Raw genomic sequence first — 27,060 nt, 5'->3', positions numbered from 1 at the left:
TGCCTTAAGTGGTTTGATAAAAAGCCCTGGCTACCCAATCTAGATAATGTAAGTGGCAGTGATAGAATTTATACATAAATAAGTAAAAGGTGGATTAATGATCAATGAGTTTAGAACCCTACCAAATGCAGGGTCCATTTTGGTCAATTTCATGGTCATAGGATTTTTAAAATCGTAAATTTCATGATTTCACATATTTAAATCTGAAATTTCATGGTGTTGTAACTGTAGGGGTCATGATCCAAAAGGGAGTTGTGGGAGGGTTGCAAGGTTATTGTAGGGAGGTTGCAGAATTGCCACCCTTATTTCTGCACTGCCGTTGGCAGCAGCGCTGTCTTCAGAGCTGGGCGGCCAGAAAGCAGCGGCTGCTGGCCAGGAGCCCAGCTGGAAAGGCATTGCTGCCGCCAGCAGCAGCGCAGAAGTAAGGATGCATGATATGGTATTGCCAGTCTTATTTCTGTGCTGCTGTTGGTGGGATGCTGCCTTCCTTGGTGCCTGGTCAGCAGCCACCACCCTCTGGCTACCCAGCTAGAAGGGAGTGCAGAACTAAGGGTGGCAATACTGTTACCCCCTTACAATAACCTTGCAACCCTCCCCCACAACTCCCTTTTGTTTTGGGACCCCCAGTTTGAGAAATGCTTGTCTCCCCCCTAAAATCTGTACAGTACAGGGTAAAGTACACAAAAGACCAGATTTCACAGGGGAGACCAGATTTCACGATCCATGATATGTTTTTCATTGCCAAGAATTTTGTAGGGCCTTACTCAGATGATTACATTTTTCAGTTATTTTACACACTAAATAAGGTTACAAGCAAACAGAGGTCTCTACATCTTATAGAGGTGCATCTTATAGAGTCTACAGCGATGGTAGGATCTGGCCCTAAACAAGTTATTCATTTCTTTTAACATAAGATTAACTGAATCCAGTCTGAATTATGATTACCCCTTCTATAGCAATAAACATAAACCATGAGATGCCTTGTGAGTTCTCTGGGAAATAACCCACCTGCATGCCCACCTGATGGCACTCTTGTTTCACTTAACAGAAGTTAAAACATTTTTTGGCTTGTTTGACGCACTCTGAATAAGAATCACACTAGTATCCTACACGTCCATCTCTGCTTATTAATTGCTTTTTCTGGGTGAAATTCAGTCTTCTACAGACAGAGAGCACAAGGCCTATGCACCACTTAAGCCAACCAGGACTCCCTACAGGTATTATCTACTTTAATACAAATTCTTCCAGGATGAGTGTTGTAGAATATGCTATTTTGCCATGGTCGTAGCCGAGATGTCATATACTGACATCCTAAATTCCCTGTAAGCTGTGCAGTTGCGCAGCAACCTTCTTACCGCTGCGCAGGCGCTCAGAGAACCTGCCCGGGGATGGGGCGCCCCTCCCCTGGCCCCAACTCTGCTGCCTGGACCATCCGGGGTGCCCCTACCCTGGCCTGAACCCAGCTGTGGCTGGAGCAGCCTAGCCCCGACCGGCCCTAGACCCAGCTGCGGCCAAGGCAGCCAAGCCCGATCCAATCCGGACCTGGTGCATATTGGTGCACGTAACAAAATTCATTCCGCACATGGTTGGGAAAAATTAGAGGGAGCACTGCTGATGACTACTATGTATTGACTCCCCTCAGGTAACACACCACCCTCCCAAGTATGCTAAGGGGAATTGCCTTCAGAACTGGTTACTGTGATTAATAGAATCAAATGATACGTGCATCTTCTAGCCTAATACGAAAACTCTCGGAGCCACGTTACTTGTCACAGGAAATTAGAAGGGGCAATAATACCTTCATTTTCTCTATCTCTCTCTGGGCTACGGGGGCTAGTAGCTGTAGCACCACCTATTTTAAGGTTGTCCAACACTTCCACTTTTAAGACCCTGTGTTCAGTTGCTTTTAACTTATTGTTTGGGCTGAAATTCTCCGTGCCAGGTGTCTGCTTCAGGCTGAATTTTTCTGAAAAATTTCAGCCAAAACAGTTCAGCTGTTTCCAAGAATGAGGGTAGGAAAAAATACATTGTTTTGCCCTTGTTAAAAAATTCTAGTGACCTTTTCTTTGAGAAGCCCTGCCGACCCCAGTGCTTTTGAGCAGGGACTTGAAATTTGGCAGGAGGTGGCCCTCAAGTCAAGAATATGTCTTTTGCTATAACTATTAAAATCTACCCAAATTTGGCCAAATTATAAGCCTTTGAAAAATTGTGCAGTTCACACATGTGCAGCAAGGCCACAGGGGGGGTGAGCAGGACTTTCCTTGCAATTGAACTCTGGTCTGCTGTGGACCATGCTAGGTCCAAGCACCAGAACTGAACGGAGAGAGACTTTCCTTCCTGTGCTTTCAAAACTCCTTTTGTTGAGCCCATGCAGCTGCTGCATTCAAATACAGAGAGGACAAGAGCTGAACCTGGGGGTAGAGAAGATTGGGACAAGGTGTCTCGGGCCGGGGGCAGGGACTGAACCTGGAGGCTAGCAGGAGGGAGAAGGAAACTGGAGGGGAGACTGACACTGGGAGCTGGATTGGGGCAGACAACCTGGCTGGGCAAGGAGACTGGGACTGGAAACCAGGGAAAGAAACCAGGCGGAGGGGGGCGGGGGAGTGGTAGGGACTGGGAACCATTAGGTAGGAAGGGACTGAGAACGGACAGTGAGCCAGAGAGGAAGAAAGGGAATAGCTGGGCAAGGAGACCGGGACTGGGAACAAGTTGGGTGGGGAAAGAAGAAGAGGGGAGGGAAAACAGAAATGACAAGAAGCTAGGGTGTGGGTGTAAAGTGTGGATAATAATATCTCACAGGGATGTTGTGAAAATAAATGTATTAATATTTGTGAAGCACTCAGATGCTATAGTGGGGAATGCTACAGAAAAGACCATGAGGAAATTAATAATTCTGTCTTCAGAGCAGAGTTGGACTCATGTGCAGTAAATACGGCGTGGGCCACACATTGAACATCAAGGAGAAAACAAAATATTGAATAGCTTCTCATTAATTGAGCACCATCCTGCCTGTGAACTGAATGAGGCAGGGATCCTGTGGGGGAAAAATAGTATGTGGTTATATAATTAATCGTATGCACAAGAGGGCCAAATTAAGGTTGCACAGGCAAGAGGAAAAAAAATCAAGCCTGCTCTTTACCATGACGCAAGAAAGAGAGATGCCATTGTGGTTGTTCTTCTTCATGAAAGGCACTCAGATGCTAGGGTGATGGTGGCCATATACAAACCCTGATGGATAGCTAATTCAAACATCATAGATCTTTTGCTGAATTTGTATACAGTGTTTATTTGGAACCACTTTTTTCTTTTACCGTACCCGTTGACCATATGGATCATTACATTTCAGTATGATGGTTACTTCTAATACATCTTTTCACTTCAAAAAGTCATTTCACATTTGCACTGTCTTTACTTAGGCACTGTTTCTGCAAACACTTATGCACATGCTTTACTTTACCACTGTGATCAGTCCCATTGTGGGAATATTCACGGTAACAAAGTTGTCTACTTATGCTAAACAATCAGTTCCACCTTGTATTGTGCTGTGACACTATCAGTATCTTTCCAAGACCATCTCTGTGTAGTTCAAAAATGTGTCTCTTTCACCAACAGAAGTTGGTCCAATAAAATATATTACCTCACCCACCTTGCCTCGGCAACAAAGTTAGACATGTGCAGAAGTGTTTGCGGAATCAGGGCTTTAATATCATAAATATGTTGCTGCTAAAGAGGGCATTGGAGCATCACAAGAGCTTATCATCATACATTCTGGAGAAAGAGGAAAATGATTAGAAATAATAGAATGTTGGGAGATCATCATCATTAATGAATCAAGCCATCTGATTGGCTAACGTATAAGGCATTAAATGGGTGATCCAATGCCCATAAAAGTCAATGGGCGTCCTTCCATTGATTTCAGTGGACACTGGATCAGACCCTAATATTTTAGAATTTTCCTGTACATTGAAACAGCATCTCTGTCACAAATGTATGTGCATTATTCCATTTGCACCTCAGCAGAGTAATACAACTGAAGTGTTGGTATCTCCTAGGGATCAAAGGCTATAGACAAATCACAGGGCCAACAGCTCTTTCCATGCTATCATTAATCTCCAGGATATGCCCTATATCTCAGTCATTATTATAATTTATGCCTCTAGTACCCAGCAGTTATTCTCTGAAGATCTCACAGAGCTTTACCAACATTTGAACACCTCACAATGCTCCTGTATTACAACCCCCATTCTATAGCCAGGGTAACTAAGGCACAGACACATGACGTAACCTATAAAAGGGCCACACAGTGAAACAGCAACAGAACTGGGAGTAGAACTCCTGACTTCCAGTCCTGTGCTATCACTTCTAGGCAGACAGTTCCATTGCTTAACTATTTACATTTATTTCCACACAGATTATCCTGCTAGCTATATAACAATCTGAGACAGTTTCACCACTTACAATTTTCAGTTCTTAATGGAATGGGATGACGACAGGTCCAATATCAGCTTTAGTGATCATTCCAGAAAGTTAAGAAGAGCAAAGAAGAGCTATAGAGCAGTGTTCAGACCTTTCCTTATTTTAACCATATTGCTGAGCAGTTAGTAGAGAAAACATTTGATTTGTTTTTTTACAAAGATGATCTTGCTGTCTCTCTTTGTTCTGAAAGCTGCCAATTGCTGCCTTAAGAGTGCATCTCAAATTAGCCCCATAGGCCCCACACCTGAAAGGAATTCTGCATGAGCAGGCTTCTACATACACAAGGAGGCCCATTAAAATTAAGGGGGCTCTGCATGGGTGCTGGGGTCTATGTGGACAGAATAAATTGTAATATTGGGGCCAGAGGCCCTGATTCAGCAAAGCACTTAAAACATGTGTAAATGCATTCCTATTCAGCAAAGAACTTAAGCATGTACTTAACTTTAATTTCACTGGCACTTCAGCACATGCTTAAAGTTAAGCAAGTGCTTAAGTGCTTTGCTGAATTGGAGCCATAACTGAGCACTGTTTTGCTCCACATTTATTAGGAGACCACATCTGTTAGCCAAGTGATTTTTGTCAGTGCTCTGGGTGATTACTTATGACATTGGTCACTATATAAATACAAGGTATTTTTTTACATTATACATCATTTAGGATCTGAGCCTGGTCTCACTGCAGACAACAGGATTTTTGCCAGTTATTTCAGTGGGAGCAGGACTGATCAGTTAATAAGGAAATAGCTGGAACTACTGCAGCGGCATTTCTTTTATTTACCACTGCTCTTTATATTGTTGATCATTGTGAGATGGAACTATTTGATTCCCTGCGGAAGCAACTAGAAACAATGTACTGTAGTTCTCTTCATATTTATTACATATACTAAAAGGCAGCATCCAGGCTCTTAAACATCTTTTAATCTTTATGGCAAAATTATGGTTGAAGTACAGGGAAAACATGAATAAGGCAGGAATGCAAAGATCACACTACCTGATTGTGCAGCTGACAGCAACCACAACATCTTAAACCATCATGCGTAGTGTCAGGGTCAGAAGATAGTATTACTAAGTCATGGTGACACTAGACAATTTGTTTAATGATAATCATAGAACATATCAAATGTTAGCAGAGACGCCGAGATGGCATCCTATATTGCTTCAGCTTTTTAAATGAAAAAGCTCTTTGAACTAAAATATTTCGGAAATAATTCTGCTGAAGTTCATGACAGTATTTATTCTGCTATTGTATTTTATACAAAAATTTCTTCTTTTCTAGGAATGGGAAAGTACATAACCCTCATTCTTACCAGAGGACAGTAGGGGAGAAATAAACTTCATTCTTTAGCTCCAGACATTTCAACTCTTCAGGGTATATCCTCCATTTGTCACACACCCTGAACTCCCACCCAAAACTCTGGCTGATATCCTGACCACATTCTAGTCAATAGAAGTTTTGCTATTGACACCTGCAGGACTAAGATTCACCTGTTTGATTTTTTCAGTGCATTGTCATAGTGGTCATAGCAGGAAAAAAAATCAAACATAAAATAGTTTAGTCCCAAAACATCTCTGCTCTATTTCCTTGAGGGTCCATGCCAAGTACCAAATCCACCTGATGTAGAGGCTTTTGGAAACTACCTGGATGGGACTGCGTATTTATTTCCTTATAATGGAAATGGATGCCCAGGGAGAGCACTAGAAGTGACATATAATGACTTGGTTCATTGTAGGGCATGATTCTCATTTACACTATGGACCCTTCACACTATAAGTTACAGTTACCTCCACTATTAGTTACACTGCCAGAGTTGTGTATAAGGCTTTAGTGTAAATGAGGACCAGGCCCTATGGACTGTTCAGCTGCTAACTCCTCGTGACAAAAGGGAGAGCCTGTTATTGAGGATGATGATACCACAGCACCACCTCTGACATGAGTGGAGTTGGAAGATGGAGTTGTCTGGTTTTTAGAACGGATGTTAGCGCATCCATTTACACTACTGTAGTCAGTCTCAAATTAACACTTCTCTAGTCTCACCTGAGACTGCTGTTGAAGCTTCTCTTGCATCTGCTGGTGTTAATGTCCTAGCTGGCTGTCACTTGTTAATTAATTCTATGTAGCTTATAACAAACAGAAGACAAAGAGTAAAGGAACAGCCTGCAGAGTGTCAGTGTTTTAGTGTAATGCAAGTTCCCCTATGCTTATGGAAGAAGTTAGTGGAATTAGATTAGGAAATAGCTCTGTAAATATTTTATCTAGATATGCTTTAATACTTTCATTTAGTCTATACTGCAAGCAGATTCATTTCATGGTTAGAACTTCACAATATGAATTGCTTCGTATTTGTCTGAATTGCACTTTTCAATTTAATTCTGAAATTTTGAAGCCAAAAAAGCAGTGTATTCCCAAAAGCACTGTGTTTAAATGGGTGCAGACAGTAAAACAAATGTGGAGGGAAAGTTATGTACCAGGTAACTCTCCAGAAAAACCATCCAATGGGGGTTTGAAATATCCCTATTAAGCAAAAGGAAACAACTAACATTTCCTTAATCGTTTTCTGGACTTAATAAGAAAACTGGCGAAGCACTTCTGAAAACAGAATTCACTGCTCTAGGGCCAGATCCTTAGCTAATGTAAATTGCTGATTGCTCAGAGATGGTTTCATTATTTAAAGTGTCATATGTCCACTCTATACTTGTATACTGACTGCACCATTATTTTTATGAAATATCTCCCTTTGTCCTCTTGGTTTAGTTCATTTTTATAAACACCTTACACTACTAAAATGTAAGCAGTTGGGTGAAGAGAAAGAGATATCAGCTCATCTGAAAAACAACATATTCAGGTATTGTAGAGTAACTTATTTAACTAAAATCTCTCTTCATATGCTACACACCTCCATGATGATTTCATTCTAACTGTAATGGAGGGGAAGCAAATGAAGAGTGTCATTAATAAATAAATAAATACCAGTAACTCTAGATTTCCACCTGTATCACTATACAGTGACATCAACTTCATTCTGAAATTCAGCTCTTTTAGACGTTTGTAACCCATCTTTCAGCCAGGATTAGCATCACATTTGGTCTCAGTGTTGAATTTCAAACTTCACAGAACCCCATCTTTAATTGTTGAAGTCACTCTGTGTTAGCCATTGCCCTACTTTTATATTTTTTACTGTACTGTGCACTCATTTCAATTACTTTACTGCTTATGAATATTTTGCTGGGGGTGAATGGTTTTTAAATGTTGTGTTCTCTAAGTGGCAGAGTTTACGAGACAGTCAGGCACAGTCCTTTGAATTTTTTGTCCTTAAATGTGGAGTTGAACATGGATGTTGTACAAGCAAATGTTTATGTGGTGGTCTCCCTAAGAAATTTAATCCACCAGTGTAGCGTTTTTGCTAACTGCAGCATTAAAATAGATTTGGTTGATTTTTTACACTAGTTACATGACATAATTCAGTGTAAAGGTGGGGAGGGGTGAATGTTTGATTTGGTAGCTGGCAGAACACCGGCAGTCTTCCAGATGTTGTCAGGTCTTCCATAATAGCCTTGGTCTTGATGTTGTCTTCAATACAATTTATATTTTCTTTTCCTTGCAAATTAGTATCAACTGGCAAACCAAATGCTTAAGAATAAAAGAGTTCAGCAAGCAGCATACAAGGAATCCAAGTGGAAACAAAGGAAGCCCACAATAAAGTCCAGGGATCAAATACTGGCCCCACTGAGTCAATGGCAACACCCTAGAAGATTAAAAAATACAGTGTAAATTCTATCAAGAAAATGCTGGGTGCTGAAATAGATCCAAACAAGACTTCAGAAGCAACCCATTAGTACATGAAGAGAAGGAAACTCAGCAAGGAAGTTATAATGTGAGACTTCACATGATCTTGAAAAGACATAAGAGGACCTAAAATACAACATTTAGAAGAGGATGCAAAACCCACCTGAAAGGGAAAGGGACAATTTATGGGGAAAAAGCTGCACAAAATACATAGTACGTCAGTCCCAGCTTCCTTTGATTGACTGACTATAACAAATTTTAAATGGAAGACGAACATGAGTATGAAATACTGAGCTGAAAGGATGGATAGGAGGACCATGAAAAGCCATGGGACCAGATCTCCAAATGGTGCAAATCAGCGCAACTCCGTTAAAATCATTTGAAATACACTGATTTGAACCAGCTGAGGATCTGGCCCATGTTTCAAAGTGTGAGCCATGATTACTATGAATAGCTTTCCAGCTGACCAGAGACAGGAAAAGAGCCTGCTGACAGCATTCAGTATTTGGTATAGTTCATATGAGACCCTGTTTATGGAGATGAATCCTGAAGTCTATATTCAGTTTTACTTAGTCCTTATTGAGGCAATATTCTCACTGACCTCAAGGGGAATTTTTGCTGAATATGGATTGAGTAAAGCTTTCAGGATTTAGCCTACAGTGCAATTGTTCATATTCTAGCCATGGTGTATAGAATTGATCCTGTTTGTGAAAACAATGCAATTAATCCCTATCCAACAATATTTGAGTAGATACTTTGGGCCAGATCTCTCAGCTGGTGGAAATGGGACTTAGGTCATTTCACATCAACTGCCCCTATTCAAGCCGATAGATCTTATTTTGTTACTAATTGTGCAAAATCAAAGAGGCATTTAAAGCAAGTGTCTAATTATTAGTGATTTAAGTCTTCTTACAGAATGTGTGGTGATAAAGAAAGGAAATGACTATTAAATTATTACTACTTTTTTATATTGGGAACACTTTATGTTTCTTGATTCCAAATTGAGGTACACAAAAATTATGGTGCAATTACTCTGGCCTGATACTCCTCTGACTAATACTATGTAGATCACTAGTAAATCCACTGACATTTACACCAATATGAGATGAGAATCAAGCCTAGACTTATATGTAATTATATATAATGTATGACTTTTGTCTCCTGTGAGATATTCTCTGCTCAGCACGTTAAGCAATTCCTACCAATACTAACTAGAGCAATGCATGCACTTCAAGAGGATAATATATGCATAAATGAATTACTGTACTAAAACCTGACAAATCTGTACATACAAACTAACAGTTCAAATGCTTTTACTGTGGTCTTCATCCTGCAACCCTTGCTCACATGAATAATCCTTAATCACATGAGCAGAATCTTGCTTGAGAAGTGTAACCTGAACGCTGCAGTTCCAGGTTTTCTAACATTCGAGAGATTTCTTTTCAACTCTAATGTTCTTGAAAGTTAATATGGACTCAAACCACCACTATGTGCCTGCAATTCTAATTTCACTTTAAGGAAATCCCTTGTATTGTTTTTTCTATAGGTCTATAACCACACTAAATTCCAATCTGTCATTTGTAAAATACTTCTGTTATCTATTCCATGTATTTAAAATGACTTACATATGGATTATTTAGATAGGCCATCCTGTCTTGCAAGGAAGAAATGGATAACAAAACTAACCTGTTTACTTTTACCCTCATTTAGCTGGCTTTTGCTCTCACGGATGGTTTCAGTCTCCCCTCTGTCCCGTTCCAGGGATAGCACTGTAATTTAGGAAATGGCTCGGACATGTGAAAAATCAAGCTTGCTGTAGAAAGATCATCCCAAAGGACGTCTTCCTTTCCCCTATCTTTAAAATCTGGATGCTATTTGGAAACCCCAAGTCCTTGGAGTTTATAGACTATGTCTTGATAGCAGAGTTGAAAATTTAATTAAGCACATATGTGGATTTATTAAAAATTTGCTGCTCTTGTTTGTATTCTCTTACAATATAAATAGAAAAAAAAGGTTATTTAGTTAGGCAGGAAATTTGAGCTCAGTCTCAAGTCGAGTATTTGATCCATGACAAGGTAACCTAAGTAGTGGTTATTGTCACCTTTTGAATCCTATATAAGACAGGCTGGCAAGCCAGACAACACTACTGTTTTGTCTCATATCTCTTCAGCTATTTTTTCTTCACCTACTTGGGAAAATCAAAAAGGTGAGCAGCCAGCTAGAGATTAAAGAGCAGATCTGTGCAAGGATGAGCAGTAGCAAGTACAGTAGCTCATAGTGTAAGATGTTCAGTTTTATCTCTGGAGGTTATATGCAGATGGAGCTTATGTAGATAAGTTCCAGTTTTTGTTTTCTTTTTCAGGCTTGCTGGTGGAGGAAAAAAAACTTCTTTCCTTTTTCTTCTGCATGCCCTATTACTGTGTATTGCTAAATGCCACACATTCCAACAAACTGGTGGTTAGGTTACTTTAACTATTACATGGAGAGTTTAAATCTGTCTGACCTGCCTAAATATTGAGTAGGTAACATAAAATGATGTTCATGCAAGCAAATTGATTAAAATAGGGATATAAAAAAAATTAAGTAACAGTAGTTTCAGTGTTTACTAATTAGCGTCTCTTCCCTTAAAATACTCCTGTTACAATATTTAATTAAAAAATGGTCTATTATAAAACTCTAAACAAACAAGTTTACTGGAGGGACATGTTTACTTGTGTATGTGTTTGGAATTCACTTGTACCTGTCTGCAATACATTTTAATTTTTTTTAACCAGGTTTAAGATGAGCATCACTGACATCCTCAGCCCTTCTGATATTGCTGCTGCCCTTAGGGACTGCCAAGGTAAGAAAATCTATATGGAAACATAAATCTGTTATTCAGTAAAATATGTAACACATTTAATTCAGTCTTCAAGGAATACTGAAGATACGTTTCCAGAGAGTTCACCATGGAAAAGAGATTTTTTTGTTGTCTGACGTAGTGGCTGGCTGAGTTAATTTGTTACTGTTCACAACTAAGGCTGATGGTGGGCTGAGTTTATACATTATCCACATATGATTTTTTTTAATGTTTCCAGATGCTCATTTATTATGTTGTAAAATTAATTAAATTGTCAGGGCACCTAGAGCTTCTTGTATTGGCAGCCCTTTCTATTTTACTACTGTTTACATCTAAACAATAAAATTAAAATCTCAAAGTAACATGATGAGACTGTTCAGGATTTGAAGCTAAGACAAAGAGTGCTAACTGAAGTGACTTGGGTCATCCTGGCTTTTATTGTTTGTCTCCAGCCCCCGATTCCTTCAGCCACAAAAAATTCTTTCAGATCAGCGGAATGTCCAAAAAGAGCAGCAGTCAGATCAAGGATATCTTCCGGCTCTTAGACAATGATCAAAGCGGCTTTATTGAGGAAGATGAGCTCAAGTAAGAGTTTTCGTTGTTTCTTTGACTAGTAAGAGACTTTCACAGAGGTCAGCATTACTCTGTGTCCTAAACCTTCCTCTGCTGAAGCTGAGGGCAGGTCATGCTGAATGTAAGTGTGGTAAATCCTTGTACTGATTTTGAATGATGTCTTATGGGAATCTTTAGAAATAAAGCAATACAGTCTAAAAACTAGCAATAAAGGAGAGAGTAGGTACAGAAAAATGTCATTCCCCAGGGCTGTGCTCTGGCAAAGTGTACAGTCAGACATGCCCGGACTGCACTTATCAAGCAGGAATGTATGAAATAAAGCTTTAACTCCCAAAACAATGCAGGCTCTGTTTGGATGACTTGGCAAAAAGGTGTAGATAATCTGTTTATAGAAACTGATCAGCTTGATAATGCACCTGGCATAAAAAGAATTGTCTTCCATGATAATCACACCCAAAGGATATTTTCCTCTAGGTATTTCCTCCAGCGGTTTGAGTGCGGAGCCAGAGTACTAACTACTTCAGAAACCAAGACTTTTTTGGCAGCTGCAGATCATGATGGGGATGGCAAAATTGGGGTTGAAGGTATGAAGTAATTTACATATTGAATAATGTGCAGGAGAATGAGATTATGGGGCCTCGTTCTTCTCTCACTTATACTGGTTTCACATCAGTGTGATTCCACTGACTTCTGTGAAGTCACCCTTGATTTATAACATGTGTGAGGGGAGAATCAGGCCATGATGTTGGAGACCCATCTTTGAAATCCCTTGTGCAGGAGCAGGCTGAAAAGATCAGACCACACATCCTATGGAACCTAATAATTACTGCTCACTCAAAACTCCTGTTTACTTCAATGGGAATTCTATGTTCAGAATAGTGGGATGATTCTCTTCCCACTTAAACTGGTGTGAATCAGGAGTGACAGTATTAGTGGAGTTACACTAACGTAAAACCTATGAGAGGAAGACTCGGACAATGGCAGGATCACCACAGTATCACATACAAGTGGGCTCATTTACACTAGCATACACCAGCAATAACTCCATTAATGTCAGTGAAATTATTCCAGATTTGCAAAAGTTTAACTGAGAAAAGTATTTGAACCATTGTCTGTTTTGCACAGAAGCAATGCAGGGTGAGTGTAATAGGAGGGCAGAGATGATCAAGTAGCATCATCTCCCTTCCCCAGATCCCACAAAAGGTCCTCTATGTGTAGGGTTTGGATGCTGTGGATTTCAGGTAGTGTCTGGGTGAGGATGGGGTCCGACCTGGGGGAATGATCACCCTAGTCCAGGTGTTCTCAAACTGCATTGCACCGTGACCCCTTCTGACAACAAAAATTACTACATGACCCCAGGAGCGGGGACCAAAACCTGAGCCCACCCAAGTCCTGCCAAAGCCCAAGCCTCACCACCCCGGGCAGGGGGACCAAAGCCCAAGCCCAAGGGCGTCAGCCCCAGGTCAGGGGCCTGTAACCTGAGCCCCACCACCCACACTGAGGCCCTCAGGCTTTGGCTTCAGCCCTGGGAGGTGCGGCTTAGGCTTTGGCTTCGGCCCCAGCAAGTCTAATGCCAGCCCTGGCGACCCCACTAAAATGGAGTCATGACCCACCTGGTGTCCCAACCCACAGTCTGAGAATCGCTGCCCTAGGCAGTAGCATCTTGCCCCAACACCTGGAGATTCCAGTCTGATTTAATGCCCAGTGCAGCAGTAACTTCCACATGTCCAGGTTCTGTGTCTTCTAGTCCCCTTTTGGGACAGGTGGTGCACAAAGTGGACAGGCAGCCAATGGCAGCTTGGCTGAAGAAGGGGCCAGGCTGTCATGGAGAAGGGATCCTAGAGAGCAACATGAAAGGAATATCCCTGTGTGCAGGTTCCCCAGCCAGCTGCATGATGGGAGGGCCACAACTCTCCTGTTCCTTCCCCTAGAGCAGGGGTGGACAAACTATGGCCTGCGGGCCAGATCTGGCCCACAAGCCATTTTAAGCCATCCCGTGAGCTCCCGCTAGGGAGTGGGGTCTGGGGCTTGTCCCGCTCCGGCGCTTCAGCCAGGGTGCTGGGTCAGGGCCTGCATCACATGGCTCGGCCCTGCTCCGGTGCTGCAGCCGGGGCGCAAGGTCAGGGACTGCACCACGTGGCTCAGACCCACTCTGGCGCTCCAGCCAGGACACAGGGTCAGGGGCCACGCCACGCGGCTCCCAGAAGCAGCGGCAAGGTCCCAGTCTGGCTCCTACCCTTTCCAATGGCCCCCTCCGGCACTCCAATGGAAGCTGCAAGGGCGGTGCCTGCGGATGGGGCAGCGTGCAGAGCCACCTGGCCACACCTTCCTGTAGGAGCCGGAGAAGGGACACGCCACTGCTTCCAGGAGCTGCTTGAGGTAAGCGTCGCTGGGAGCCTGCACCCCTGAGCCTCTCCCCACACCCCCTCCTGCTCTCTAAACCCCTCAAATCCCAGCCTGGAGCACCCTCCTGCACCCCAAACCTCTCATCTCGAGCCCCACCCCGGAACCCACACTCCCACCTGGAACCTGCACTCCTTCCCACACCCCTGCCCCAGCCATGATCCCCCTCCTGTCCTCCAAACCCCTCGGTCCCAGCCCAGAGGACCCTCCTACACCCCAAAATCCTCATCCTTACCCCACCCCAGAGCCCACACCCCCAACTAAAGCTCTCACCCCCTCCCACGCCCCAACACCAATGTTGTGAGCATTCATGGCCTGACATACAATTTCTATTTCCCAATGTGGCCCTCAGGCCCTACGTTTGCCCACCTCTGCCCTAGAGGGAATGAAAGCTAGTACCACAGAACATGTGCACGGGTAAACTCATGGGATTTCATGAATAATTTATCTACTCCCATGTGAGTAGGATTGAGGGAATATTCTGTCCCACAGAATCTAAGGGCCTGCAAGGTTCTAAAAGCGGCCGTGTTTCTATGTAGGCCCAATATCATGCTCTAAATGAACTAAAAAAGTCAGTTAAAAAATAGAGGATGGCTGAACTTATTTTGCTTTATTTAAAACCCATTCAAACATCATGGCTTCAGATGTTAATTCAAACTAACGTATTATTGGGTTCCTTCTTCATTTAGAAGAGATTATGAAAAAGAGAGGCAGAGGGAATTGGGAACAATATTAACATAATATAAACACCACAAAGAAGACATTCAGTTGTTCCAGCCTAGCTCTTGGTGGCTCTAATACATAACACACATTTTCCTTGAGGTAGGAAAATGTGTTTCTTTTAAAAGTGAAATCAACCTTGGGAAAAAGATGTGGGTTTAAACTACAGGAAAATGGGATTGTGAAATTAGTCTGGTGAACCCCCCAAGTAGTCCAAATAAAATAGTGACCCTCATGAGGTTCTATAATAAGCAGCAAATAATAGAGGGAAAATTTTCATGACTGTTTTCTTGGACACGTTAATCTGAGAGAAATAATTTAGGTAATAAACCCCAGTACTGGTGACTATGGTCCCAAAATTGCATGACTCAGGATGATGCTTGTCAGTTAGTCTGAGATGGAGGAGAAACCTACTTTATAACAATCAGGAGGCTTGTTAAAAAACTTATATATTTCTTCTATATTTTTACTTCCTGTCTAGGCTTCTTTCACTTGATTGTTTTATGCTGTTTTCAGTTGCAAAGCTCATGATAAGGCTGTAGTGTCCAGTTTTTTTCAATGTGTTGTTTTTATTAATGCTACTATTACTTCTCCATTGTTCTTTGGTAGAATTCCAGGAAATGGTGCACTCCTGAAGGACTGAAGGCAACAGAGAAAGAAACAGAAAGGGAAGGGGGGATGAATCTGCAGGAGATGATACTCTAAAACTCTGTAAATCATGGAGTCCCCTTGTTTATTTATTAATCTTCACAGTGTCTGTTATTTGTTTGCTGCTCTAATGAGGTACCAAAGCACTAGTTAATAATGATTTTTGATAATGTGGACCATTTTACCATGTTTTAGGGACACACTTCAGCAGATACTGCCCTTAAAATTATCCAATAAATATCTCATCACATGCTGCTGCCTGTGTTTGATCTTTCTGACCACCACACTGAAACGTGTGTGAATTCTTAAACTAAAAGAGTTAATTTCTGAAAGATACTGATTCCCACTCCCCCACCAGCCCTCCATGGGCAGCCCTTCTGTTGAGGTCAATGGAAGTTCTCTTGTTGGGTCAAGCCCAAATTTTCAACCAAACTGTTGACTGTCAAAGACTAAGTCCTGCAGCTTTTACTCAGGAGGACATGGGGGAAAGAAATCTCTGCCTGACTTCCAGTTAAAAAACATTCATGGACTTTTGCCTAAGAAAGAGCTTCAGAATGGGGGTGTCACAATATCATGTAGACCCTTGATAAGGACAATAAACTATCCAAATAGGAGATGATAGCTTGATTTTGTCTTAGTAATTTAGGCTCAGGACTATGCTCTCCTGAGGAAGGGACAAAATCAGAAGAAAACCTACACATACTTGAAGCTGCAGAGAAGTTGTCATATCATGGAGTCTTCAAAATCGTAGAGAAGGCAAATGGCCCTCCTCTAACCACAGATTTGTGAGAAAATCCCTCAGGTATAGCCCTGGTGTACACCACAAACTTATGTTGGCATAACTACGTCGCTCAGGGCTGTGGAAAGTCAAGTGTTATGTCAATGGGAGGTCTTCTCCTGTGGACATAGCCACCACCTCTTGAGGAGGTGGAGTACCTATGCCAACAGAATAAGCTCTCCTGTCAGCATAGGCAGCGCTGTAAGTGTAGACAAGCTCATAGAAGCCCAGATTGTACTCCCTAGACCCTTTTACTCTAAGGACGTAGTGCTCCTGTGCCTCCCCACTGGTGGCTGGCCTTTAGCTTTCTTCAGGGAGGATGTCTGAATGTGTGGAGGAATCTATGGGGAATTACTGTTGACATGGCTCAGGGCTCCTGCATACCAATCACAAGAGACTTCCAGTCTGTGCCTGCAGTGTCAGAAAAATGCCCTCCCCCAAGCCTGTTATTTTATGCACTGCTGGAGAAATACTTTTATGAACAAATAATCATCCATTCATTAGGAAAACAGGCCAGATGCATTAGATGGAGTATATCTGATGACTCATTGACTTTCACAACTCATCTGGCTGGGCATGGCACCTTTTTCTTCAAACTGTAAACCTTTGTCTTGTCTACTCAAAATGCCTAACATTCAAAATGAGTAATAGACTAGGAACCAAATTCTATCCACAGTCATATCTCTGAAGCCTCACTGGAGGCCGACCTCAGCAACTTAAAAGGGGATGTATGAGTGGGGCTGACGAAAGAATCCATTTTAAAATTACGTATTTGTTTATATTTTAGAACCAGCTACTGTATTTGCAAATCTGTTCTCTCCTTTACTGCAAAGACTTGAGTTCAGGATTCCACCCCCCAACCCCCAATGTCTGCAATGGTTGATGACATTACCAATACCAAATATAGTACAGGAAATGCTGGTTGGAGCGTAATCAGTTGTTGCAGAGGAAGGAAATACAGAATCTTTGAAGGAGAGGGAGCTATATACCTCTTATGGCAGCAAAGTCACAGAAACTGTATTCAATTAATCCGATTTACAAGCACTTCTACTTACTATTATTGCGATGTTGTTTTGGGCCACACACATACTATCTTCCCTCCAAGCAGTATGTTGCCAATCTAAAGTAATATACTGGAAAAAATCCCAATGGTTTCAAATGCATTTCACACTGAAACACAAACTTTTACACAAATTAAGCTTTTCCTTGTACCACATGAAGGTTTTTTTCTGGAGTCATCTCATTCACAATGTCCTAAACCAGCAGTACTAATACGAATTCAAATATAATGTAGTTTTCCAGTGTCCCTCTTTCTCCCACCCATCTAATCTCTTCTTCCTTTGGGAGCACAGTATCGTACAAGCAAAGTCATCTTATCCTTTCTAAACAGACACACAAATTCAAGGTGCTGCTTATATGGTTGGTTGAACAGCAGAATTATTATTCCATGTCTGAATGTTTTGTACAGCTTCATTTAATTGTTTGAGCACCTGGACACTGTGTACACATGTGGAGGGAGGATAATTATCGTTAATAAATTGTACTAACACATTCAATAAGAAATGGCCATTTATTTAACTAAAGCACTAGCATGACAATGTTAAGAAATGTGGGACCAGATCCTTACCCGGCCACTACAGCTTCATTGACTTCAACTGAGCTACTCATTTTTATACCAGCTGAGGATCTGTTCCATGGAGTTTTTGATAGCATATGATAAATGCCACATGACAATCACAAGAAAAAGAAATGTGTCTTGGCAGTGGAATCAGTCTGATGATAAAAGAACCCTGGAATAGTTCACATGTAAGTAACAAAAACAAAACCATTCTCCATTTTACTGGCAATAAAGTAAAGTGCTCTGATGTTGAATAATCATATTACTCTGGCCCAAGAAATAGATGTAAAATAAAGAACATACCCTGCTGCCATTGCAGGCTCAGCTCTGGGCCATCTCAACCTGTGCGATATGCGTTACAGACCCAGAGCAGAAGCACCTGAGGGCACAATAGCAAATCTATTATTCCCCTCCAAACCCAAAGCAGGAAAGGATCCCTCAGAACTAAATGCTTTGAGTATGTCCACATAATATTTGAGCCAAGAGACAAGACCAACCTAGTCAATCTACAGTCATTCAGACACCAAAGGATTCCCAGAAGAGCTGATCAAGACAGTGTCTGAATGATGACAGTTTGCCAGGCTTGTGGTCTTTGGAGACTTTAACATCCACGCAGGCAGTATCTTTAACTCAGTGTCACGAAATCTACTATGTGAGCTCCCCAGTTTAGGTTTCTGACATGCAATTTCCAGATCTTCACACACATAGCTGACCATATTCTAGACCAGCTGTTTCCAAACTTTATTGGCTCAAGTAGTACAACCTGAAAACTTCTCCTTTTTGTGCACATTTATTTAGGCCTTAATAAGCTTAGCTTAAGTATTTCCAGATTTTACAGTAAAATAAATGCCTAAGGAACTAAAATGTTCAGTGATAACATCCTTTTTAAACACCTCAGGCTTTTAGACAGTGCATCAAAAGGAAACACAATGGATCACCCGCTATTATTATTTAGGTCTTGGGTGTTATCACAAGGCACAATTACGTTATAAATGACATCTTGTTATATTTTGATATGCCACTGAACTACATTCAATGGCTTGACTCTTTAAATGTGTCTAATTTAACTTCAACATTCCTGCTAATTCATTCTCTGGTTTATTGTGGCAGATGAGCGAAAGTGCCCTTAGCACAAAACTGAAATCAAGAAAAATACAAAACATTTTGAGTAGCCCTTGAAGAAAATTTTTAAAAAGTGCTCTTAGGGAGAAGTAGGTGCCTGTGTCAAACGGCGGGGGTCTGGGGTGACTGAGTGAAGGAGAAAGAGGAGCTCAAAAGGAGGGGTGCAAGTGGGGAAGTCTTGACTGAAAGTGAGACTTTACCTGGGCATCAGGCAGCTGCAGCTCCAGGCCTCTTTCTCCTCAACAGCTCCAGGAGGCCTCTTTCTCCTCAGCTGGTCCAGTCCAGCCCCATCCCAAGCTTGGCCCCTGGAGGCCTGCACTGCTAGGCAAGCTGCACATGGGAGGGCTGGGAAAACTGCTGGGAGGCGGCTCAAATGGCATCCAGCCAGCTACTCTGTGGCTGTAGCCAGACTTTTACGGTACTGCCAACCTGAGTGATTTTTTGAGACTGACAGGATGTCAGAGGGTGCTGGAGCCCCTCTGGTGATGATGCAAGAGGCACCAGCCCCCTGGCAAAGTCCAGCCCTGGTAGAAGCTGTCAGTCTCTCCTCTCTGCCTTTTCCACAGCAGAGAGCAAAGAGCCCAGCTCGCTCCCTCCTTCCCAACTGAAACATGGACGGGACAGCGAATCTGCTCCTCCCCTTTCCAGCACCTCACCTAGGAAGGGGCAGAGCAGGAGTGAAGAGCAGCTGGAGCTGCTCACCAGCTTGGGATGTGGGAGGGGCCAAAGGCCTGAGGGGGCAAAAACACTCCAGAAGGAAGAGAGATGAGACCAATGGGAGCTGAACAGAGGAGGGGGGCTGATGGAAGCTTGAATTGATGGGGGCTGAATTGAGGGACATAGGGGATGGCAGGTTGGGGAGGGGTGAACTGATGGGGGGACTGAGGGGCAGGATTAATTGCAGGGCAGGGAACAGGCAGATGTGTGGATGAGAGCTCCTGCAGCAGGGGCCAAAATCAGTTTACCCAACACACTTGGGAGAGTGGGCAACATTAATTGCCACACAGCCCTATAGGGAACAGACTACAGCCTCTGCAGAACAGAAAGCTCAGATGGAGCTCTTACTTGGCAGCAGCTTCCTGTGTGAGGGCCTTCTGCTATCAGGGCTCCCTATTTAGTAGAAAGCCAGACAGCTGAGTGCATCCATTTGCACTGCCACAGTACATCGCTAAACATGACTTCTATGGAAGAATGGTCAATGAGACGACATTCATTATGTCTGAAAGCAGCCATTAAAGAGTCTTTTGCATCTTGGCCATTTTTTGGCACTCTGCAACCTGTGACAACTGTTCATTTGAAACAGGAAGGATTTTGTTTTTGTCTATTTTTCAAGAGTTTGGGGTGTACCACTTCCACCAAACATGTACCACACTTTGGGAACCCCTTCTCTACACTAGATCCTTAGCTGTACATGCATTTAAGACACACAAGCTACCCAGGGTCCTGGTCAGACTGCTGCCTTCTTCAGGTGGGAATCAGAACTGTCTGTACCTCCAGGTAAGAAGCAGCTATTACCATGGTCCACACCAAAAGCTCACTGATGCAGTCAAATTTCTAAATGTACTTGTGCCTAATGAGAGGCCAAGGAGTAGAAAAATCAGTGAAGCGCTGCAAGTTCTGCAACCACTCCTTGATTATTGCTATTGAGAGCAAGCACTGAAATTTATCCTCCCCTTGTACTAATGGACCAGGACTGTGAAATGTCTTAGAGTGTACAGTCTCTCTTGGAATTACCAAATGAAAACATACTTTTTAATTTGATCATATGCTTCTTAGTAGTTCTAATTGAATATGGCTCGTAGGACATCAAATGAGGGAGGATACAATACAATCTCCAAACTCCAGTGTTCAAGGCAACAGCATTCAACGTAACCTTTGTATAGCACTTCTTTGAAAAATCTCTATAGTACAGTGGTTGCACTAAACAGTGTCTTCCATTTTGAGAAACATTACTGGTTCCAGTGGGTGCCTCCATTTGAGTAAACTGAATTTTTGAAATGGAGGAAACTTTTAAAGTCAGATCTCTCTATCACACTTTTACATCCTCTCCAAAATGTGCTATTTATTGCTGTAACTTCATAGGGAAGGGATGAACTTGTGACTAAAACAGGGGTTCAGTATCCAGCAGTACCACAGACCCACTGTGTGACTCTTAAACAAGTCACTTAATCATTCTGAGACTGTCTCCCATCTGTAAAACAGAAACAATACTATTTCCTTACCTCACAGCAGCATTGTGAGGATAAATTGATGGCTATAAGGTGTCTGAATTTTTGTTTACCTGTTTGTATTACAAGATTACTTCTTTTATTTATATAGGTTCTTGATTCAGCAACGTATTTAAGCACATGCTACACCCCCAGTCAGGACCATATTGTGCATTCTCTCATTGGATATTGCTGGCATTCTATTTAATGGGAAAAAATTAATGCAATATACCAAAGGAGAGCGGAGAAGTCTTTGCCTTAATATTAGTAGACAATCTGATTTCCTCCAACTGTATCTGAGAGAATCAAAATGTTGATTTACAAGCAACAGTTTATAAGCTTACTGGATTTTCTTCTTATCATGCAAACATGAATTTGAGTTGTCTTCAGACATACGCTGGCTGAATATTTTCACTTCTCCTGAATATATCAGATGGGTAGTATTACTGATCAGTTGTCATTTAGAAAGGGACAAATTTGGGTTTCAGATCCGCATATGCAACTCTCACTGAAGTCCACTCCACAGAAGATATGTGCAGGTGTATGGGGTAAGTATTTGGTGCTGCAGTCATGCATGATATTACAGGAGTGGACAAACTACAGCCCAGGGGCCGTATCCAGCCCTCCAGACGTTTTAATCCGGCACTCAAGCTCCCACCGGAGAGCAGAGTCCCTCTCCGGCACTCCAGTTGGGGAGCAAAGTCAGGGGCTTGCCCTGCTCCATGCAGCTCCCGCAAGCAGTGGCATGTTGTCTCCCCTGCGGCTCCTACGTGTAGGGGCAGCCAGGGGGCTCCACATGCTGCACCCACCCCAAGCACCGTCCCCGCAGCTCCCATTGGCCGGAAACCACGGACAATGGGAGATGCACAGACAATGCCTGTGGACAGGGCAGTGTGAAGAGTTGCCTGGCTGAGCCTCCGCATAGGAGCCGGAGGGGGGACATGCTGCTGCTGCTTCTGGGAGGGGCTTGAGGCAAGCACTACCCGGAGCCTGCACCTGACTCCTTCCCATGCCCAAGCCCCTGCTCCAGCCCTGATCTGACTCCCACCCTCCGAACCCCTCTGTCCCAGCCCGGAGCAACCTCCTGCACACATGCAACCCCTCACTCTCAGCCCCACCCCAGAACCTGCACCCCCCAGGTGGAGCCCTCATCATTCCCCCCTGCATCCCAACCTGTTGCCCCAGCCTGGAGCCCCCTCCCACACCCTGAACTCCTCATTTCTGGCCCCACCCCAGAGCCCACACCCGCAGCCAGAACCCTCCTGTACCCCAACACCCAATTTTGTGAGCATTCATGGCCCACCATACAATTTCCATACCCAGATGTGGCCCTCAGGCCAAATATTTTGCCCACCCCCTGTATCTTGCATGTGTACCAGATTAAAACTTCATGCAGATTTTTTTTAGATTTCATGTATAATTATTACCAATAAATTGCAAATCTGTCTTAAAAGTAACTAGTGTCAGATAAACATCAAAAATATATAGATTTGGATTCCTTAGATACAGAAAATGGGATATAGGGATTTACAGTCAGTAAGTAATTTGTTAACCTTCTGAACACACTGCAAAGCTCATCTTTATTTCCTCTTTGTTAAGGCTGCTGAGGAGGGTGTGGGCTGAGGTGGATATATTGAAGTTTATATTGTAATTTTTAATCTACTACATAGGGACCCAGTGTACAGGATGGACACCAAGAAGGGATTTTAACATTTTGAAGAGATAATTAGTAAACATGAATAGCAGTTATATAATTTATTAAACAGCGAGTCATCAAATTAGAATGATAAACATGTATTGAAGATGTTATACGGAACAAATCGGTATACCACAAACACATTACACTGTTTAATAACTAAATTTCACTGCCTGAGACTGGATTCTTACATTTGGGTCTTCTGCCTCAATACTAAGCATTTATATAATCATGACAAAGTTCTGGCGTTAACTCACTGCTAAGCTTAAAGGGAAACATATAATGGTTTTACCCTCTAGGGACTGCAGACTTGTAAAGAGATTATATAATATGAGTATTATTATGAGCAATACCTAGTAAAGACCTTTCCTCATGTGATATAGTCAAATTGCTTTTTTTTAATCTAACAACAATCTAATTCAAGCTCAGTCAGCCACAATAGATTTCATACAAATTCAAGCTTTTTTCCCCCCATTAACATGGCAGCAATTCATTGATTTTCACAGTGAGGGGTATTTTTGTAGTATAAGCCAAAAACTAAATTAAAAAAAAATATAAAGGGAGGGTTTTGGAGAATGAAGCAAAATTTGTTGGAAGACTAACACTGTGAAAGCCCACATATTTCTACACCTGAAGATTTCTGTTGCTCGTTATTTTTATCTGTTAATTTCAGAACAAATGTCATACAAAATTCTGTCACAGAAATCAACAGAAAGGGTTGGAATGATAGATCAGCCCCATATTGGTCTTTACAAGGGAAACTGGAAGGTTTCTGAATGTTTCTTTTCATTATCAGTATTTTTCTTTTTCTTTAATTTTACCAAGATGGGAGTGGCAAGCTGTAAAAATAAAATCACACTTATGCAAAATGTTGGGGAGGCATGTTACATACATGAAATTTCAGAAAAAGGAGATAGAGCCCAACTATTCCTTCTATAATGTATTATCTTCTCATTCAGAGCTAAAATGTCTTGAGCCCCAGTGTTATAAAGAGCTCTATGTGGGTTCAGGTTTCCACCCACTTTGAACTCACTCCAGGATCAGGGCCTTATTTTGTAACTACTTGCTATAGCAATACCAAACTGCTGACTCACCCACTTTTGGTTACACTTTTAGCCCACAAACTGTCAATGAAATAACTATTTGACCTGTCAGCTGTATTTATTTACAACTGTCATCTCCAACACCCAGAGTGATTTATAGGATTCTTTTTGTTAAGTCTGCTATTATGCAGCTGACAGAGATGCTCAAAATAGTAGCAAGAATCAGTCAACAACTCTAAAAGTATGACATGATAAAAAATATTCCTATTTTCTATAGCAGACTAAAGTTTTTGGTTTTTTATGTATGGTAAAACACAGATAAAGTTTTTAAGTATTTGCCCATGGTTGCTGGGCAACTGTCACATTTAACTGCAAATGCATTTGTACAATAGTTTAATTTTATGTAATGAAGGGGTAGGAATCAGATTTCAAATTCACAGCTATCTAATGACACTCTGCAAATGCCAAGGTGTGGTGTTACTGTGCATACAATTAAGAAGATAGGATGAAACTGGAACAACAATAATAATTTCCATCTGCCTTGTTAATGTGTACACTAGGACTGTAGTGTATCAGAGGGGTAGCCGTGTTAGTCTGGTTCTGTAGAAGCAGCAAAGAATCCTGTGGCACCTTATAGACTAACAGAAAGCTCATGCTGCAAAACATCTGTTAGTCTATAAGGTGCCACAGGATTCTTTGCTGCTTCTACTAGGACTGTAGTAATTTACATTATGATTTAACCACTATAACAGACTCAACATATATTTTGATAAATCCCTCACAAAAAACTTTGTTGAGTTATAGTTAAGACTGAGGAAGTGCATTTCCGTCAATACAATCACTAGACATCTAGAAAATCACTAGTTAAGGAAACATTAGTATCCATACCACTCACATGCTACCTATCTTAGAAATCAAACATCACCATACATACCCACATTCCTATCCTATATGCTTCTACAACATAGTTCCTTCCAGTATTTGTATTGCCATATTGCTTAGGAGCCCCCATCATGAACCTGATCCCCATTGTGCTACATGCCGTACAAATGCAGAACAAAAACACAGTACCTATCCACAATCTACACATCACTAAACTTTTAATAATTGCACTGGTGGGAAATGCACTTGATCATACTTAAATATGAGTTACCAAACATATCAGCATTGGAATTTCCATTTTTGTTTTTAAACAAGCAAGAAAGAGAAACGTTTGTCCCATCTGACTTTCTGTTCCAATCTCTGTAAAAATGGCATTGTGGGGTACCATGTTTATTTTTATGGACTCGAGATCTGTCTACAAGCAACAAAGTGTTTTTTCTAAATGCCTGACTCCTGAACACAGCTTGAGTAACTGAAGCTGGGATTTTGCCGTCTCAGGCATCATCACATGTAATAAACTGGAAAAATTCTGCTTTTAGTTACACCTTACGCAGTTTCATAGATCTAAAGACCAGAAAGGATAATATGATTATCTATTCTAACCTTCTGCAACTGCAGAGGCTGTAGAATACTGCCAAGAAATTTCTGCATCAATCTTAATAATCTGTAATTGAATGGAGGCATCTCTTAGAATAACATACAGTCTTGATTTAAAGACTTTAAATAATGGAGAATCCACCACATCTCTTCTAAATTGTTTGAGTAGTTAATTATCGTCACTGTCAAAATAGTCCCTTTATTTGCAGTTGAAACCTGTCTAGTGTCAACTTCCAGCCACTAGATCTAGTTCTGCTAGATTAAACCCCCCCCAGCTTCAGATATCTTCTTCTTATACTAACACACAGTGGTCAAGTCATCTCAATCTTCTCTATAAAATATATAGATTTAAATCCTTAGTCTGACATTGTAAAGCATGTTTTCTAGACCTCAATCATTCCTGCGGTTCTTTGCTGAACACTCTCTAATTTCCAACATACTTTTTAAAAGTATGAACATCACAACAGGACACAGTATTCCACTTGTGATCTCATCAATATTGTATACAGAGGTAATATCACTTCCCTGCTCCAACCTGATATTCCCCTCAAAGATGGGCCAGTGTGGAAACAACAGGGTTCCAGAAGTTTACTTGAGGACAGGATTTGGCTTAGCAGTTTCAGACCTTACTGACTAATCACACTAATGTGTGAGGACAATATTGCAAGTGCCTGACTGGAGGCTGTTTGGGACAGGGACAGTGTCTACCTGTACATCTAGTGCGGAGCTCAGCGGTCTTAATAGGGGCCTTTGGCCACTCCCACAATACAAATAATAAATAATTAAAAAAGGAGGAGGAGGAATAAACCACAAAGACCTTTTTCAAATGTTCATGAAATCCTGGTCCTGCTAAATAATGGCAACACTCCCATTGACTTCATTGGGGCCAAGATTTCACCCTCTGTCCTTATCAAAAGCTTAACCAGACTCGACTCTAGAGCTACTCGACCCTGCAGCTCTGGATACTTTTAAACTTCCTTAGTCCACACAAAGCACGTCAAACTCCCTGCGATCCCTGAAAGCGCCGTAAAGAAATGCTCACCCAGAGTATCACCATCCCACTACCACACGAGACGCCGCTATTCAGCGAGGATGCTCAGGCCAGTCCCCCACCTGAACCACCCTCACCCGTTACCAAAGCCACAGCGAGAGAATCGCTCTTCCCGCCAAAGCCACTTGCCAAGAGGAGCACAACTAACGAGGCAAACGAGACCGCCCGGCCGGGGAGCGCTAGGGTTAGCGCCCCCCATCGGGGTGTATCCCCCCCCCAGCTCTGTAGTGCCCGAGCGCCCCCCAAGTCGGCGACATTCCTCTTCCTGGGCGGCCTGGGAAGGAGGCAGCTCAGCTCGGGCTTTCCGAGCTTCCCTCCTCAGGGCGTCGTCAAAGCCAAGGACACAGACAACAGGCGCCTCCGGGACCCTCCGGCTTCCGCTGAGCTGCGCTTGGAAACGGGGCCTGCCCCCCGCAGCCGCCTTCAGCTCCCTGGCGATCCCGCCCTCCCTCGTAGGGGCCCTACAGGATGCTCGGCTTCCGCGGGGGCTGGGAGGGGTCCCCACTGAGCAGCCCCGGGCCGGGGGAGACGCCGGCTGCTGCGGAGGGGACAGGGACGGGGAGGCCTCCGCGCGGAGGGGGCGGCGCAGCTCTGAGGGGGTCGGCCCGGCTCCTCCCGCCTGTG

The 27,060-nt window shown here is 42.5% G+C and overlaps 1 protein-coding gene across 3 annotated transcripts; it reads left to right on the top strand.

Annotated features, from left to right (window-relative positions):
- The first annotated feature begins 1,178 nt into the window (after nt 1-1,178).
- On the top strand, nt 1,179-15,581 carry LOC120373095 (parvalbumin, thymic CPV3). 3 transcript variants are annotated; one of them, XM_039490967.1, is made up of 6 exons: nt 5,814-5,844; nt 7,228-7,318; nt 11,034-11,101; nt 11,551-11,683; nt 12,146-12,255; nt 15,404-15,581. In XM_039490967.1, exons 3-6 carry the CDS (start codon nt 11,041-11,043, stop codon nt 15,427-15,429), a joined length of 330 nt encoding a protein of 109 aa, XP_039346901.1. In that variant the 5' UTR covers nt 5,814-5,844; nt 7,228-7,318; nt 11,034-11,040; the 3' UTR covers nt 15,430-15,581. The 3 variants fall into 3 exon arrangements, with proteins under 3 accessions (XP_039346902.1, XP_039346901.1, XP_039346904.1); XM_039490968.1 differs by lacking the exons at nt 5,814-5,844; nt 7,228-7,318 and adding an exon at nt 1,179-1,217; XM_039490970.1 differs by lacking the exons at nt 5,814-5,844; nt 7,228-7,318 and adding an exon at nt 8,380-8,472.
- The last annotated feature ends 11,479 nt before the right edge of the window (nt 15,582-27,060 follow it).

Source organism: Mauremys reevesii, linkage group 10 (assembly GCF_016161935.1).
Source record: "Mauremys reevesii isolate NIE-2019 linkage group 10, ASM1616193v1, whole genome shotgun sequence".
Classification (NCBI taxonomy): Eukaryota; Metazoa; Chordata; order Testudines; family Geoemydidae; genus Mauremys; species Mauremys reevesii.
Note: the sequence above shows the minus strand (reverse complement) of the source record. Positions and strands in the feature narration are given on the sequence as shown.

What these genes read in the sequence shown, in the direction of transcription:
- LOC120373095 (XM_039490968.1), top strand. Translation starts at nt 11,041, where the DNA reads ATGAGCATCACTGACATCCTCAGCCCTTCTGATATTGCTGCTGCCCTT. An exon ending in TGCCCTTAGGGACTGCCAAG is followed by an intron (nt 11,102 to 11,550) that starts GTAAGAAAATCT and finishes GTTTGTCTCCAG; the next exon opens with CCCCCGATTCCTTCAGCCAC. An exon ending in TGGCAAAATTGGGGTTGAAG is followed by an intron (nt 12,256 to 15,403) that starts GTATGAAGTAAT and finishes GTTCTTTGGTAG; the next exon opens with AATTCCAGGAAATGGTGCAC.